The following is a 17,138-nucleotide window of genomic DNA, read 5'->3' on the forward strand; positions in this document are numbered from 1 at the left end:
TTCCCCCATGCCTGGCGGCAGAGGTGGGTTTTAAGAAGCTTACGAAAGGCAAGGAGGGTGGGGGCAATTCTAATCTCTGGGGGGAGTTGGTTCCAGAGGGCCGGGGCCGCCACAGAGAAGGCTGCAATGGCAGCTGCACAGGATGGAACTCCCCTTTTATGGCCATTTTGGAACTTGATTCCACATATGGTGACAAGGGCTACTGCTGGCACCTCTTCTGCCAGAGGAGCCAGGAAACTTTGCATTAAGAGGCATAAGCTGTTCAGACCTTTTAACCCTTCCCTTTTTGTAAAAGGAAGCAAGGGCACCAATTTCCCCCTTACTCGGTTGAGTTGATCCAGCATGTGGTGTGGCATCACATCTGCCAATATCGCTCCTGTGTTCCATAGAGAGAAAGATTTAAACCATAAGCAGTCAGCATTTGCTTAAGTTTAGGACTAAGCCAAATGTTTAATTATATAGGGGGGAAATGTACAGATGAAGAAGACATTTATTTATACAGATTCTAAAGTACTAACAGAATAGTACATTTTATATTGCGTTATAAAAATGAATATTAAAACAAACAATACAGCACAATACAACAATAATTACTAACAGTATTAGTATTAAAACCTGGAAGATGCTTTTTTCATTGCCCTTGTATAAGTAGTAATATTCTACTGTGCCATACACATTAGTGTCACTGGAGAGAGGTGTTCCTTAGTAGGAATACTATTTATCTAAAAGGCTACATATGCTGAGTATAATATTGCATTTTTAATAACCATAGAAAATGTTGATATTAATAAAATTGATATAGTTCTGCAAATGACAATAAAACATGAGATCACATCTACACTATATAAAATACTGGAGAAAAAAATGGCCCATAAGTCCATTAGAGTCGTTTGTTTAAAATGTGGCATAATACTGAAATTCAAATTTATCACACGCACACACACACACACACACACACAAAACGTAAGTGCACAGAGTACTTATTGCAACTGCTCTATTCCACAGTATTGGTAGCAAAGGGGCTCTTTCCCCCATAATGCAATGAAGTGGGAGGGGCAAAGCATTTTGTCCCTGAATGTTCCAACTCTGATTCTGGTTTCTCCGATCCCTTCTGAAATATTTGGGCTGGAACATTCTGGTTGCAGCCTTTGCATCCCATAGCAATGATAAGATAGGCAGGGAATGTAGTGGTTGCAAAGAAACAAAACTGGCCCAGTAAAAGTGTTGGCCTGACCTTTATGGCCTTGTGCATAAAACAGCTTTTGCATTGCAGCAAGCATTGTGCAACCCTTCCCTTCACATGAGTTATGAGCAGAGGTAGTGGCACTTCCCCTGCTGTCCTTCCCAGTAAATTGATGAAGGAAAGAGAGGAGAAAATGACATATTTATACCATACATTAATTCTCTCCAAAGGAAGATGTAGAGGGAAAGCTTGGCATGGAGAAGAAATGTTCCCTTTTTCTTTTTTTTAATTACCTGATAAAAGGAGGGAGGTTTGTGTGTACTATGCTTAAGAAAAGGGCATAGAGTGTGTATGCTTGATCATAGATGAAAATGGAAGTTTAAGGGAAAATACATTGGTGAAGATTAAGAAATATATGGATTAACTAAGGAGCTGAAGGGACATATAATATCTAAGAGGGAGGGATAATAAGATTATAATTTATCTGCTGAAAAGCATGTCATAAATCATACATTCTTTAAATTTAGCTCTACCCTCTTTTGTCTCACATTTCTTTCTTTTTAAAAATTTGAATGCATACAATAGTATGAAAATTAGGGCTGATAACACTTCACATCACAGGTGTGTGATATGAAAGATTTTTATGTGAAAATCTGCCTCCAGGAGGCATTTGGAAGTTGAAGAATATGTTTGTGTGGTCTTAAATTCATACACCCACCAGCTTACTGTTTCCAACTGTCCATTAAAATCAGTTGTTAGTTTGTTTTTTTCATTTGAAAAAGCAGATGTATTTCATTTCTCAGGCTTTTATAAAAAAGAGAATTTGGCCAAATCTACATGTAAATCTGTAAATGAACCAATGAGCTGGTAATATGCATCGGTGAAGACAAAGAAATGTCTGGAGTGGATTTCTGTGCTTTTAGGCTGAGGTGACAAGATTTATATTGGCTTTAGAAATTTGCCTGAGTAACAGTAACTGCCACAGCAATTTACTGCTCAAACTGCTTTGCTTTCCACACTCACACACAAAGACAGACAGACATATACAGGCAGATTGGTCATATACCTGAAGGCTGTACATTATTTTAAAAAATCAAACCTGATCCACGAGGCTAACATTTGTTGTGTATGTTTGAGGGGAAAGTGTCTGTGCAAATGTAGGAAACTGTGCTTTTAAAGTCCCACAAAGAAGGCCCCTGCCTACCTCAGATTCAAATTTGAGGGGGGGGGATTCATACTCTGCAAAAGGCCAATTCGCCAGCCCCTGATGCCCTTAAAGGCAAACTGTTAAGGCCTAAAAAACAGGTCTCCCTATAGATACGCAAGCGATAGCCACACTTCTAAGAAAATTGGCACTTGCTCCACAGTACAAGCAGGTTACAAAGGGGAAGAAACACTCCCTTCTCTATTTTGCTGAGAAATTTTTCTAAGGCCCAATCCTTGTCTTTGAAGACAACGTTCTTCAACTCTTTTCAACTGATGATGTGCTCAAATCCCATCACTTTTCCCCACCCTTCACGAGAGGGGATACTTCATGTGGTCGGACGATGCCCATAACCGGCTAGGAAGAATGCAGTTAGAACTTAGGCCTCCCCACCCCTAAGATTCTCAGTCTGAGACCTTCCTTAAGACCAAGAGAACGTCCTTCCTGTTCACAGTATCACACATCAGTTCCAACTTCACTGACTCTTGTTCGCATTTATCTGTCTACGATAAAAGAGTTAATATGCATCTTCTCAAGAAAACATACAAACTGTTCCCCACCTCCCACACCCCTATCCCCCAAACTCTTTTTTCTTTTGTTCTGTTTAGCTCTGGCTTTAATAAGGATATTGTTTTTGTTTCTTGCCAGAGAAACAGGCCAGCCAAGTGCATATCAACATTGCCCCTGCAGCTCCTCCTCCTGTACAATAGTAAGCCCAGCCAATTTCACAGGTGCCTGCAGGGGAGACAAAAGATATAAAGACAATATTATTGGATGTCCTGCCCTCCTTTTCTCTCTCCCTCTCCCCACCCCATTGGATTAATACCAGTAGTATCATTTTAATGCTGCATTCAATAATTGAAGGAAAACCCATATACAGTGGAACCCCGACATAAGAGCTGCTCTACTTAAGAGCAACTCGAGATAAGAGCTGGGAGGGGAGAGATATTTTTGTTCTACTTACAAGCCCAAATTCGAGATACAAGCGCCAAGGAGCTGTCTCCTGAAGCCAAACGCTAACTTCCGCGTTCGGCTTCAGGAGACAGCTGCGAAGCGGCGCGCGTGTTTTAAAAGGTTGCAGCCGGCCTGGGGGGCTCGGGGGGGGGGGTGCTTGCAGCTTTCTTTCTTGCTCTTTTTCTTTCGCTCTTTTACCTTCCCTTCCTCTATTTCTTCTTTTCTTTCTCCTTCCCACCTTCTTCCCTCCCTCCCTCCTTTCACTCATTCCTCTCTTACTCTTCCTTTTCATAAGTTTCCTTGCTTCCTTCCTCTGTTCCTGTCCCTTCCCCCTTTCTTTCTTTCTTTCTTTCTTTCTTTCTTTCTTTCTTTCTTTCTTGCTCTTTTTCTTTCTCTCTTTTACCTTCCCTTCCTCTATTTCTTCTTTTCTTTCTCCTTCCCACCTTCTTCCCTCCCTCCCTTCACTCATTCCTCTCTTACTCTCCCCTTTCATAAGTTTCCTTGCTTCCTTCCTCTGTTCCTGTCCCTTCCCTCTTTCCTTCCTTCCTTCCCACCCTCCATCCATTCATTCACCCATTCCTCTCTTGATCGCTTAAAGCCGGTCCCTGGTGCAAAAAGGGTTGGGGACCTCTGTCCTACAGGATTGGGTGGCAGAGAAGTTGAACATATGTAAATTTAAAAGTTTAAGAAAGTTTACAAGTTAAGTGAAAGAAACTTCATTATTCATTTATATGTACATGTACATTTCTTCATTAAAAACATGTCTTTCTGCATAATTTAGACTAACTTTGTGAGTTTTTTGAGGGCTGGAACCAATTAAAATTATTTACATTAATTCCTATGGGGAAAAGTCGTTCGAGATAAGAGCTGCTCGACTTAAGAGCCCAGGTCCGGAACGAATTAAACTCGTATCTCGAGGTACCACTGTATTGATAGGCCCTATTCATTTGTTCCCCGCCCACCAAGTTTGTAAACATTCTGGCTCACTGGTATGAGGATCAGCAAAGGTCTGAAGTTTTATTACTGTCATGAGATGCCCGCACAGATCAAATATTCGAATGTTATACAGTGTTTTAACTTTGCGAAACGTCTATACCACGGTTTTTAAAAAATATTAATTAAAAAATACTTCGCGTTTTTTCCCCTTATACCACGGTTTTTCCCACCCGATGACGTCATATGTCATCGCCCAACTTTCGTCTGCCTTAAAAAAACATTTTTTAAAATAAACTTTAATAAATAAACATGGTGAGTAATAATCTGAATGGTTGCTAAGGGAATGGGAAATTGTAATTTAGAGGTTTAAAGTGTTAAGGGAAGGCTTGGGATACTGTTCATAGCCAAAAATGGTGTATTTACTTCCACATCTCTACTTCGCGGAAATTCGACTTTCGTGGGCGGTCTCGGAACGCATCCCCCGCGAAAATCGAGGGGACACTATTTTTAGTTGTAAGCAGCTCAGAGTCCCTAGGGAGTTGGGCAGCATAAAAATTGAATGAATGAATGAATGAATGAATGAATGAGGACCCGGATTGTGGGGGCAATATGCTGGCTCTGTTAAAAAGTGCTATTGCTAACTTGTTGTAAGCCACCCTGAGTCTAAGGAGAAAGGTGGCATAAAAATTGAATAAAATAAAATAAATAAATAAAATAAATGAATGAATGAAATGCCTAGGAGTTTGGAGGGGCTGTATAAAAACAGGCACTCATCAGTTTTCTAGGGGTTAAAAACTCCTTTCAGTTTAAAAACAGTGTGTCCCTAAATATCTGCCCCTAAATCTAGTTTAGCTTGTACTTGGGTATATCTTCAGGAATCAGGAACCATCTCTGAAATCAAGGGCATTCCCCCCTCTAATGCAGTACAGTTTTGGGGACTCAATCCTTTTTGATTTCTGTATGTGGGGGCATTCAACTCGGGATGACTCACGTCAAATCAAAATGAGTGGAAGTTCATGGGATAGAGCAGTGTTTCCCAACCTTGGCAAATTGAAGATATTTGGACTTCAACTCCCAGAATTCCCCAGCCAGCGAATGCTGGCTGGGGAATTCTGGGAGTTGAAGTCCAGATATCTTCAAGTTGCCAAGGTTGGGAAACACTGGGATAGAGGACTCACAAGACTTAAAGTAGTAGACCAGGCAGAAATCAGGGAAGAAAATATACTGAAAGACATAGTTCACACTATGGTCCAAAAACCATAGTGGGTTTTTAAAAATTATATACACAACAATGTGAAATCCCAGTTGCCAGCTCTGTAGCTGGTGTTGACCTTCATAAGCATTGAGTTTTTTCCAAGAACCAAGGATGAGTAAGATGATATGTGCAGATCCAAGCTGTGTGGCCTCAAAATGAAAATTCTGGCTATAATTATTATTATTATTGCTTTATAATTTAAGCAAACCCAATCGCTGCAGTTTATAGATGATTTATATTTTAGCATGTTATGCAAACACAGCCAAGACCAAACTAGAGTTAAACTAGCACATAGGCACGAGCATTTGAAGTGGCTTTACTTTAGTCATCATAGGTATAAATTTTGGCTGGGCGGCTGTTCCCATTTTTTAAAGACTAGAAGATTATTTCTTAACTTCTTTCATTCTTTACTGCCATTTTCCAGAAGATCAGGATTACTTACCTAGTTCAAACTGGTCGGAAAGATTGCCACAGGCTTGTCTTACTTCTTCACTTTCCCAGCCCAGAGGATAGAGTGCACAACCAGAACCAATCAGCAAACCTTACAGAGTGAAAGAAAGCAGTATAATTTTAGCCAGACTATATACTGTAGTCAACGAATGACATGAATGAAGGTTGGCGGCAGGTACCTCATTTTCTGTTTATCTCCCTGTCTCTGTGTTCTGGATCCACAGTTGGTGGACCATTGAGAAAAGTGTGGACTCCTGACTGCTCTAACTTTTTCGCTACTGAACAAACTAAAATCCAAATTTAATGTTCATCTTTGGAATTTATAGCAAGATTAAAGTTATGTGAGTTGAATATCGTGTGCTATATTGACAGCAAGGGAGAAATTTATATCGGACCAAAGAAAAATTGACCAAATTGCTGCTCTTTCTTAAGAGTTCCCGTCAGATTTAATTTAGCTTGGGGTGATGTTATGGGCACATCTACAGTATATAGTTAGTTAGAAACATAGAAGATTAACGGCAGAAATGACCTCATGGTCCATCTAGTCTGCCCTTATACTATTTCCTGTATTTTATCTTAGGATGAATGTATGTTTATCCCAGGCATGTTTAAATTCAGTTACTGTGGATTTACCGACCACGCCTGCTGGAGGTTTGTTCCAAGGTTAACCTTCCTGACAACAATATGAAACGGTTCAAAACTGCCTTCTTCCAGAATGTAAAAGTCCAGCTTTCTGTTCTGGAGTCTTCTGAAAAACTCCCATCGAGTACAACCAGGTTTTGAATCTTGCTTAGCTTCTCAGGCTAGACAGGGTCAACCAAGTATTGCTATCTGCTGAGGCAAATCTGATTCGCTCCCCCACAAAAAAACGCCTAATACAAATATTGAGGAGTACTTGTCAGCAATCTAAGTGAAGACGTTATCCTATCAGTGTTGTATAATTATTATTTTTGCGATCCACTCTGCCCAGCATCCATGCATGCATTTGTGATTGTTGGTAACTTGATAAATCCTGTGTTTTCATCTAAGAATACATGTCTTTAGATATTTTTTATTAAATATTTTCACAATTCAAAGTGTTGGTCATCACCTATAAAGTCCTTCATGGCACCGGACCAGGGTATCTACGAGACTGCCTTCTGCCGCACGAATCCCAGCGACTGGTTAGGTCCCACAGAGTGGGCCTTCTCCGGGTCCCGTCAACAAAGCAATGTCGTTTGGCGGGCCCCAGGGGAAGAGCCTTCTCTGTGGCGGCCCCGGCCCTCTGGAACCAACTCCCCCCGGAGATTAGAATTGCCCCCACCCTCCTCACCTTTCGTATGCTCCTTAAAACCCACCTCTGCCGTCAGGCATGGGGGAATTGAGATATTCTTTCCCCCTAGGCCTTTACAATTTATACATGGTATGTTTGTTTGTATGTGTAGTGTGTATGTTTGGTTTTATAAATAAGGTTTTTTTTAATTGTTTTAGTATTCGTTTTAGTACAGTGGAACCCCGACATAAGAGCTGCTCTACTTAAGAGCAACTCGAGATAAGAGCTGGGAGGGGAGAGATATTTTTGTTCTACTTACAAGCCCAAATTCGAGATACAAGCGCCAAGGAGCTGTCTCCTGAAGCCAAACGCTAACTTCCGCGTTCGGCTTCAGGAGACAGCTGCGAAGCGGCGCGCGTGTTTTAAAAGGTTGCAGCCGGCCTGGGGGGCTCGGGGGGATGCTTGCAGCTTTCTTTCTTGCTCTTTTTCTTTCTCTCTTTTACCTTCCCTTCCTCTATTTCTTCTTTTCTTTCTCCTTCCCACCTTCTTCCCTCCCTCCCTCCTTTCACTCATTCCTCTCTTACTCTCCCCTTTCATAAGTTTCCTTGCTTCCTTCCTCTGTTCCTGTCCCTTCCCCCTTTCTTTCTTTCTTTCTTTCTTTCTTTCTTTCTTTCTCTTTTTCTTTCTCTTTTACCTTCCCTTCCTCTATTTCTTCTTTTCTTTCTCCTTCCCACCTTCTTCCCTCCCTCCCTCCCTTCACTCATTCCTCTCTTACTCTCCCCTTTCATAAGTTTCCTTGCTTCCTTCCTCTGTTCCTGTCCCTTCCCTCTTTCCTTCCTTCCCACCCTCCATCCATTCATTCACCCATTCCTCTCTTGATCGCTTAAAGCCGGTCCCTGGTGCAAAAAGGGTTGGGGACCTCTGTCCTACAGGATTGGGTGGCAGAGAAGTTGAACATATGTAAATTTAAAAGTTTAAGAAAGTTTACAAGTTAAGTGAAAGAAACTTCATTATTCATTTATATGTACATGTACATTTCTTCATTAAAAACATGTCTTTCTGCATAATTTAGACTAACTTTGTGAGTTTTTTGAGGGCTGGAACCAATTAAAATTATTTACATTAATTCCTATGGGGAAAAGTCGTTCGAGATAAGAGCTGCTCGACTTAAGAGCCCAGGTCCGGAACGAATTAAACTCGTATCTCGAGGTACCACTGTATTGGATTTACATGATGATGTTAGCCGCCCCGAGTCTACAGAGAGGGGCGGCATACAAATCCAATAAATAAATAAATAAACAAACAAACAAACAAACAAACAAATATTTTTTTATTTAAACATGTCTAAATATTTTTAAAGACGTGTCTTTAAAAAATATCCCCCCCCCCAAATACACACAAGTAAGGCAGCATTTAATAAAAACAGAACTCCCACATAATCTAAATCTAAATGTATTGGGTGCCTTAATTTATGCACTTGGAAGCAATTCCTTAGGCACAACTATCAGTAAATGCAATATATTTAACATCGAATCAATAAACCTATCCAGACAGATTATCACTGGCTATTCCTTTGAAGGCTTTTTTGTGGGATTTATTTTGCATTCATTTGAAGTTCACATCACAATCCACCAGAAAATGGTTTTCTTTACATCAGCTGCACCAGAGTAATATTTACCGGTAATTTTTTTTTCTAAGACTGACCTCTAAGTGTGACCACCTCCCAAACCAGCTTTATTTAAGATCCTAATGATTTTAGTTAACTATCATCCAGCATAGTTTCCTCTCTTGCTCACTTTGAAGCCTCAAATGCTGAGTATAAATAGGAAAAACTAAGAGCCAATTAGGGCTCCCTCCAGCTGACTAAAGTGACAAAGCTCTCAATGTGTGCTATTTTCTAGGATATGGCAGTTTCTGGGTAAAACAAGCCCTTTGCCCTTGTTTCACAATGAAATGGGTAAAATTAAATGGATACTTGTGTGTATATATTTGGGAGAAGGAAGAGGAGTCTGCGGAGAAGGGCGGCATACAAATCTAATTAATAATAATAATAATAATAATAACAACAACAACAACAACAACAGCCTCCTGGCCATCAAGGTTTCTTTCTTTCTTCTTACATTTAAATACAAAGTGCTGAGATCGTTAATGATACCATCATTCTGTAACCAGGTACTGTTCTGGACAGCTACATCCTGCATTTTTCGGAATATAAGACACACCTTTTCCCTCTCTAAAAGAGGATGGAAATGTCAGTCCATCTTATACACTGAATACAGCCATTTTGGTCTCCCAAAGCCCCGCCTCAGGTCCCATTTTTGTGAAAAATGGGGTGTGCAGAGGGTTTGGGGGGCCTACAAAGTGTTGTTTTTACCTTCCCCCAGCCCCAAAGAGCACTCTGCAGGCTTCCCAAACCCTCTGCCCCATTTTTCACAAAAAGGCGTCCGTTTTTTGCAAAAAGATGGAGTGGGCAGAGGGTTTGGGAGGCCTGCAGAGTACTTCCAGGGCCCAGAGAGGACAAACACTTTTTTCCCTTACTTACCTCTTTGAAATCTTGCAGGGTCTTATACACCAGTGTCTCTTATAGTCTGAAAAATACAGTAGAGAATGCTAGATCACCGCTAAAATCATTGCTAGAGATTGCAGGGTAGTCTCTCTGCTTGGGTGAGTGGGATGGGAGAACAATGGCTCATTTGAGCCTAGAGGTCAAGCGGATGGGATGAGGCAAGTATCTGGGGGTAGTGAACTGCTCCTATAAGCAGCAGAAATGAAGCTGCACATTTTTAATAAGGTGTGTGAGCCTGACTAGAAACCGAATAGAAAAATCCAAATCATATTCATTCATCAAATTTAATCGACCGATGAGTTGTGAAATTAAGAGACCAGGAAGTTCAACAAGAGTTTGTCGAATGAGAAAACCACCTGCTCCTGAGTCCTCTGGAACTCCATATGGAAGTTTGCCAATCTGAACTGCCCTGCAGCTGACCAGAGGAAAAGAGGCTACCCAGAAGTCAGAGAGAGAGACACAGCAGTTCATGCTAATGTTAAAAAAAGTGATACATGTAGTCCTTAACTTACAGCCATCATTTTAGTGACTGTTCAAAGTTATACGTTCAAACTGTCAATAAATGTTGTAAGTCAAGGACTACCTGTAGAAAACATCACTTTATTTATTTATTGGATTTGTATGCCTCCCCTCTCCGGGCGGTACACTTATCAGTACACTTATTTAAAGTTACTTGTAAATATATAGCAGGAGTTCAGAGGAGCAGTGTGGTAGCCTAGAGGTGGAGCTCTCGGCTCACACTCAGGAGGCTGTTAGTTCAATCCTAGGTAGCATCAGTGATTTATCTCGCTGGGCGCAATGAGTAATAGTCTGCTGTGAACTCCACACAGGCATCAGGAAGGGCATCCAGCCAACAAATGCTCTATTCCATTCAGTTGCCCCAACTCAACTTTGATGTAAGGGATTACACAGGACCCAATAAAAGGGGGGGGGGGAAATAGGAGTGAAGAAAGTCATCTTCTACAGCTATGTATCTGTGTAGTAATAGGCAATCCATTTTCAAGCTTTAAATCTTTTATGACTTGTGGACTTCAACTCCCAGAATTCCTGAGCCAGCGCAGTCATAAGGGGGTCATAGCCCCCCACCTCAGCTAAATGAATAAATGAAGTAGCTGCCCCTAAGGTGGAAAAATAAATAAAAAGGAAACTAAAATTTAATTGATTGTGGCATATGAATTCATCAAGTAAGCCCCAAAATATTTCCTTACAAATCTTTTTCATAGTTTGGAATCATAATTAAAACAATTAATAGGACAAAGAGGGATTTATATACAGGAAGAGCTATTTTTAAAAAAATCTTTGTTCCCAGTATTTTCACTTACAGCAAGAAGAACATAAGATAACTAAAAAGAACCATTTGCAAAGGTCAAACAACATATGGAGAGCTTCATGAAAATTCAAACAAAGGAAGAGTATGTAAATCACATGCAATTCCTGTTGAAATAAACTGCAAGAATGTAAAGGAATAACTATAGACTAAGCTATCCCATACAATAAGCAGCAATTTAATCTTGTTTATACAAATGAATGCCCAGTTTCAAGTTGAATGGATAAATATTAAGTTACAAAATAAACATAGGAAAGAATGAATGAATGGGTGGGAAGGGAAGTTAGAAAAAACCATGGCCAAATTAATGCAATCCCCAAAAGGTTAAAGAACAAAAGGCAGCATATAAAGCAATGTATGCATTTGGTGGAAGCCAAAACTGGTAGTTTCCATTAATAGAAAGGAATGGAATAAAATATTAAATAGGGTGAATATAAACTAGTTGTTATACAGGTAGTCCTCATTTAATAATTGAGACACTGGAATTTCTCTTGCTAAGCAATGTGAACATAAAGTCACTTTCTGACTGCGATCCCAGCAGTCCCTGTTCCCATTGTAAAGCAAGGATCCCAGGTTGTTAAGCATTGTAGGTGGATTTGATTTAAATCAAGTCAATTTAAATCATGAAGGTAGGCAAAATCACATCAGATTCCTGTACAATTAGCACAGGAGTCCCCCAAGGCTGTGTGCTCTCGCCAATTCTCTTTTCTCTATACAGTGTTCCCTTGATTTTCGCGGTGGATGCGTTCCGAGACCACCGACGAAAGTCGAATTTCCGCAAAGTAGAGATGCGGAAGTAAATACACTATTTTTGGCTATGAACACTATCACAAGCCTTCCCTTAACACTTTAAACCCCCGAATTACAATTTTCCATTCCCTTAGCAACCATTTAGATTATTACTCACCATGTTTATTTATTAAAGTTTTTTTTAAAAATGTTTTTTAAAGGCAGACAAAAGTTTGGCAATGACATATGATGTCATCGGGCGGGAAAAACCGTGGTATGGGGGGGAAACCATGAAGTATTTTTTAATTAATATTTTTGAAAAACCGTGATATAGACGTTCCACAAAGTTCGAACCCGCGAAAATCAAGGGAACACTGTACAGCAATGACTGCATCTCAAAAGATCCCTCTGTTAAAACACTGAAGTTTGCAGATGATACAACAGTGATTGGTCTCATTCGAGACAACAATTAATCTTCCTACAGACAGGTGGTCGAACAGCTAGCCTTGTGGTGCAACCAGAACAATCTTGAACTAAGCACACTCAAAACAGTAAAAATGGTGGTAGATTTTAGGAGAAACCCTCACATTCTACTACAATTCTAAACAACGCAATATCAACAGTAGAGACCTTCAAGTTTCTAGGTTCTATTATATCTCAAGACTTAAAATGGTCACCTAACATTAAAAATGTCATCGAAAAAGCACAACAAAAAATTTTTTTTCTGCACCAACTCAGGAAGCTCAAACAGCCCAACGAACTGCTGATTCAGTTCTACAGAGTAATTATTGAGTCTATAATCTGCACCTCTATAACTGGTTCAGTTCGTAACAAGACAGACACAGACTTCAGAGGATAATTAGACTGAAGAAAAAATTGCTACCAACCTGCCTACCATTGAGGACCTGTATACTGCACGTGTCAAAAAGAGGGTTGTGAAAATATCTACACACCCCTCACATCCTGGACACAAATTGCTTCAACTTCTACCCTCAAAAATGATGCTACAGGGCTCTGCACACCAGAACAAGACAGAAGGACAGTTTTTCCCCCCAAAGACCATCACTCTGCTAAACAACTAATTCCTGCAACTAAGACTACATTACTATTCTTCTTCTCATCTTTTCTATTACCTATCTCCTCCCACTTATGACTATAACTTTGTTGGTTGTATCTCTATGATTTATATTGTTTTATTTGTTTCCTAGTATGAGTTGATTGCTTATTAGTAACCTATGACTATTACTAAGTGTTGTATCTTATTTGTTTATTTATTTATTTATTTATTTATTGTTTGTTTGTTTGTTTGTTTATTTTTAACTGGACTTTTATGCCACCCCTCTCCGAGGATTCTTGATGAATGTATTTTTTTTCTTTTATGTACACTGAGAACATATGCACCAAAGACAAATTCCTTGTGTATCCAACCACAATTGGCCAATAAAGAATTCTACTCTATTCTGTTCCCTTTTGGAGAGTGATTATAGTTGATGGAGAATGATTAAAAACTATCAGCTATCCATCCTATACTAATTCAATTTGCTGATAGTGTCCTGTCCTATTTTAAAGGATGACATTGTTCATTGTTAGTCTAAGAATAGTTGCATGGATATTATTAAGTATATAATTGATATTACAGTTCCATTGTAATATCAAATTGATGTCAGTAAAGTCTAAGGCTAAAATCCTAGGGATAATAAATGTACACAATGGACACTAAGAGTGGCACTGGCTTTTAACTAATCGTGAATAGGAGTGCCCCTGAATACTGAACACACTAGAATGAGATAGCAATTCAATCTAATTTATTGATTAGAGCATAGTGCTTGATTGCATACTGGTAGAAAAAGAAGGTTGTGGCCTTTTTTAAAATGTGAAGAAATGTTAACACTCTTTGTTATCAGAAAACCACAACTTTATTAGAGACAGAATTGATACAACAAATATATTTAAGAAATCCTCAAAGACAGTTCAAAACTGAAGTGGACTGAGAGAATTCTGAAGATGACCCAAATAAGTTTCTATTGTATTAAGATTATGATATTTGTTATAATCATGAAGCACAGGAATTGATATTCAGAAGATTTGGTCTGCACATCACTGTATTATTTTCATTATAATGAAAATCTGTAATGCATAAAACAGCAAATGGGAACTGTTGAACAGGAAAAAAATGCAACTCTATCCTTTGTGTACTTGTATTCCATATTACAATCGAAGTGCCGACAAACATAACTTACATCATAATGTCTCACTGCATATTACATTATTTTGGCATCATCATGTCTAAGGTTGACCATATATCATGCCTGTTGACAGATTATATAGGTTCAAAAATTAGGATATAAAATTAGGAGGTGTTCTGTCAGGCTCTCTGGTAGACTCCTCCCAAAAATTCACAGGTACAAATTTCAGACACACACACATTTGAAAATTCAAAACAATGTTCTTTATAATGAAAATTCACTTGAACCAAGCCCTCTTTTGGTATAGCAAAGAGCACTCGTCTCCAAACAAACTGGTAATTTGTACAAGTCCCTTATCAGTTCTGTGATACTTAGCTTGCAGCTGTGAGGCAATTCACAGTCCTTCTTTCACAAAGTGAAACACACTTTGCTCTGGTTTAGTTTCAAAGTGGGGGAAAATCAGCACACAAAAGGTCAAAGTCAGTAAAGCAGTCACGAAACACAATGATCAGATAATCCTCCACAATGGCCAAACCCACAGGCTGCTATTTAGAGCAGCCTCACTAATGACCACAGCCCCACCCCACCACAGGTGGCCTCATTTTCTTTGATAATAATCTGTCAGTTGTTGTTGCCTATGCATCGCTCTCCGCATGTGTGGCTGTATCATTAACTCTTGTTCTGAATCCAAGGAGGAGCTAGATAATTGATCACCTTCTGAGCTGTCTGCCACACTCTCCTCCTCCCTGTTACTCATGTCTTCTTGGTCAGAGGAGCCTTCATCAGCAGATTCCACCGGGGGGGGCAAAACAGGCCTGCAGCATGTGGATGTCTCCCCCACATCCACAGTCCTTGGGGCAGGAGCTGGGCCAGAGCTAACCACAACAGGAGGAGTGTTCATACCTTCCTTTGGACTCAAATCCTGACGAAATGAAAGCAGTAAATATTGTTTAACATCTACAACAGTGACAGCGAACCTATGACACGGGTGCCACAGGTGGTACGCGGAGCCATATCTGCTGGCACACAAGCTGTTGCCCTAGCTCAGCTCCAACGTGGATGTGTGTGCTGGTCAGCTGATTTTTGGCTTCCAGAGAGCCTCCAGGGGCATGTGGGAGGGTGTTTTTACCTTCCCCCTAGCTCCACGGAAGCTTTTGGAGCCTGGGGAGGGTGAAACATGTGCTTACTGGGTCCACCAGAAGTTGGGAAACAGGCCGTTTCTGGCCTCCAGGGGGTGGGGGAAGATGTTTTCACCCTCCCAAGGCATTGAATTATGGGTCTGGGCACTCGCACATGTGTGACGCCCCGCTTTTTTGGCACCCAAGGAAAAAAAGGTTTGCCATCACTGACCTACACTCACATGCGCTCTCTTGAGGTGTCACTAGAATTGTTTTAACAAAAGTTTTATAATCATTTGAATAAACCTCTACCTGCCCACAACATTTAGCACTACTATCTTGATATGTAGATTCTTTTCTAGGCTAGTAATACAAACGCACAGTCTTCTTTGTACAATTAGGGAAGATCTGTTTACTATTCAAGTCTTCCTTTTTAGTGCAGTTATTCACAAGCTACTACATACTTGTGAAAGCTTAATCAATCACACAGGAAAGGAATGGAAAATACAAGTCACTCTTTGCTACGATTGAAAAAAGTACAATGCAAAAAGCCCTGTGAGATTTCATAAATTGGACTGGACGCCCTGGGGGGAAATGTTGCCATTCTCTTATACATTCCTTACACGGAATGCCTTTAAAGACATATATATATGTTTAGAGTTAAATAATCGTGAGCTGATATTATGATATTTAGACCTGAAATTTCACTGTCTTCAATGGTGCAGGAAATGCATGCATGATTTGAGAAGTACGATGTAAATGTTTCTCACTATTTGTTAGGCAGAACCGAAACAACAGGATATTGGTCTTTACCAAAAAGCCAAGGAATATAGATAGTTGCAATGGATTTTCAATATGGAAGCTAATAAACATGCATTCTGCTTTCATCAGAAATCTACAAGCACTTTTTCTTAATTTTAGTTCTATTGAAGGATTAATCACATTCTGTTCGTTTTAGAATGTCTTCCCTTGGCTTTTATGCTTTCAAGTAAATATGCAATCTTAATTGATGCAACTATAGTATCACTGTAAAACTATTTTAACCCTTCAAAGTAGCCTAACTGCACATCTTATGACTGTTTAAGCATCATGTATCTTCTCAATATCAATACTTTTTTTAAAAAAACCCGAAGTGGATGGTTTATCTCCCTTTCTCACTGATTTTTCTAAAGATTTGCATGCAAATGCTACAAGCTGGCTTGTGTGACAGCTCTGTTTTTATTAGGCAAATTGTCCAGGGTTCATGAAAAATTTAGCTACAGCTGAACAGGAAAACATTGACTGTTGTTGATACAGCACAGACAATATCTTTGGCACCAATCCATGGCCCAGGGAGAGAAGTGACCCAGCTATTAACTGATCTGCTGCTTAGATGCAGCTGCAAGAACGTAACTCTTCATTATTGAAACAATTATTTCTGAACAGCAGGGTTCCAAGAAAGCAGGAATTAATTTAGTAATATATATTCATGGATTGTGAGGGACACAAGCAACCGCAATTGGGGATAAAGGTTGTGCCAGTAATTGCAGAATTGATTTTTATAAAAAAGCTCCACGGACACTCAAACTGCCATCAAATTGAGCTTTTTTTGTGTGAAGCAATGTTAAAAAACCTCCTCTGTTGGCTCTCAACCTAGCAATTACATATTGTGCAAAGAGCAATGATTATTTCCTAAGTGACCATTGTTCACAAAGAAGCCTTTATAAACAAGAGTTCGCAACAGACTCTTCAATCCACTAAATTAATAATAAAGGTTTACACACCATACTGCTCTGCTCAAACTACACCTAAAATAGCTAATTAAACCCCCTTCATTTCCAGCAAGAGTTGCACAAGCTAAGAAGGAACACAATCTGATAATGCAATGAAATGATCCAACCAGGACAATTGTTTAACAGGAGGGAGGAAAGATAGTTTTAGCCCTTTTGAAATCTTGAAAAAGTGGGCTCCTTTGGGACAGTGTTTCACAAAACACGAA

General features: G+C 39.7%; 1 protein-coding gene across 2 annotated transcripts in view; it reads right to left on the reverse strand.

Moving 5' to 3' along the window:
• Positions 1-420: 420 nt before the first annotated feature.
• The window catches only part of LHFPL6 (LHFPL tetraspan subfamily member 6), a 40,666-nt gene continuing 23,948 nt past the window's right edge, over positions 421-17,138 (reverse strand). For both annotated transcript variants that reach the window (XM_070732753.1, XM_070732754.1), the window contains exons 3-4: positions 5,975-6,073; positions 421-3,122 (exon numbers count right to left, since the gene is read on the reverse strand). In XM_070732753.1, coding sequence (XP_070588854.1) covers positions 3,004-3,122; positions 5,975-6,073 — 218 coding nt within the window. In that variant the 3' untranslated portion in view covers positions 421-3,003. The remainder of the gene's footprint in view (positions 3,123-5,974; positions 6,074-17,138) is intronic.

This window comes from Erythrolamprus reginae, chromosome 1 (genome assembly GCF_031021105.1).
Source record: "Erythrolamprus reginae isolate rEryReg1 chromosome 1, rEryReg1.hap1, whole genome shotgun sequence".
NCBI classification, from domain to species: Eukaryota; Metazoa; Chordata; class Lepidosauria; order Squamata; family Dipsadidae; genus Erythrolamprus; species Erythrolamprus reginae.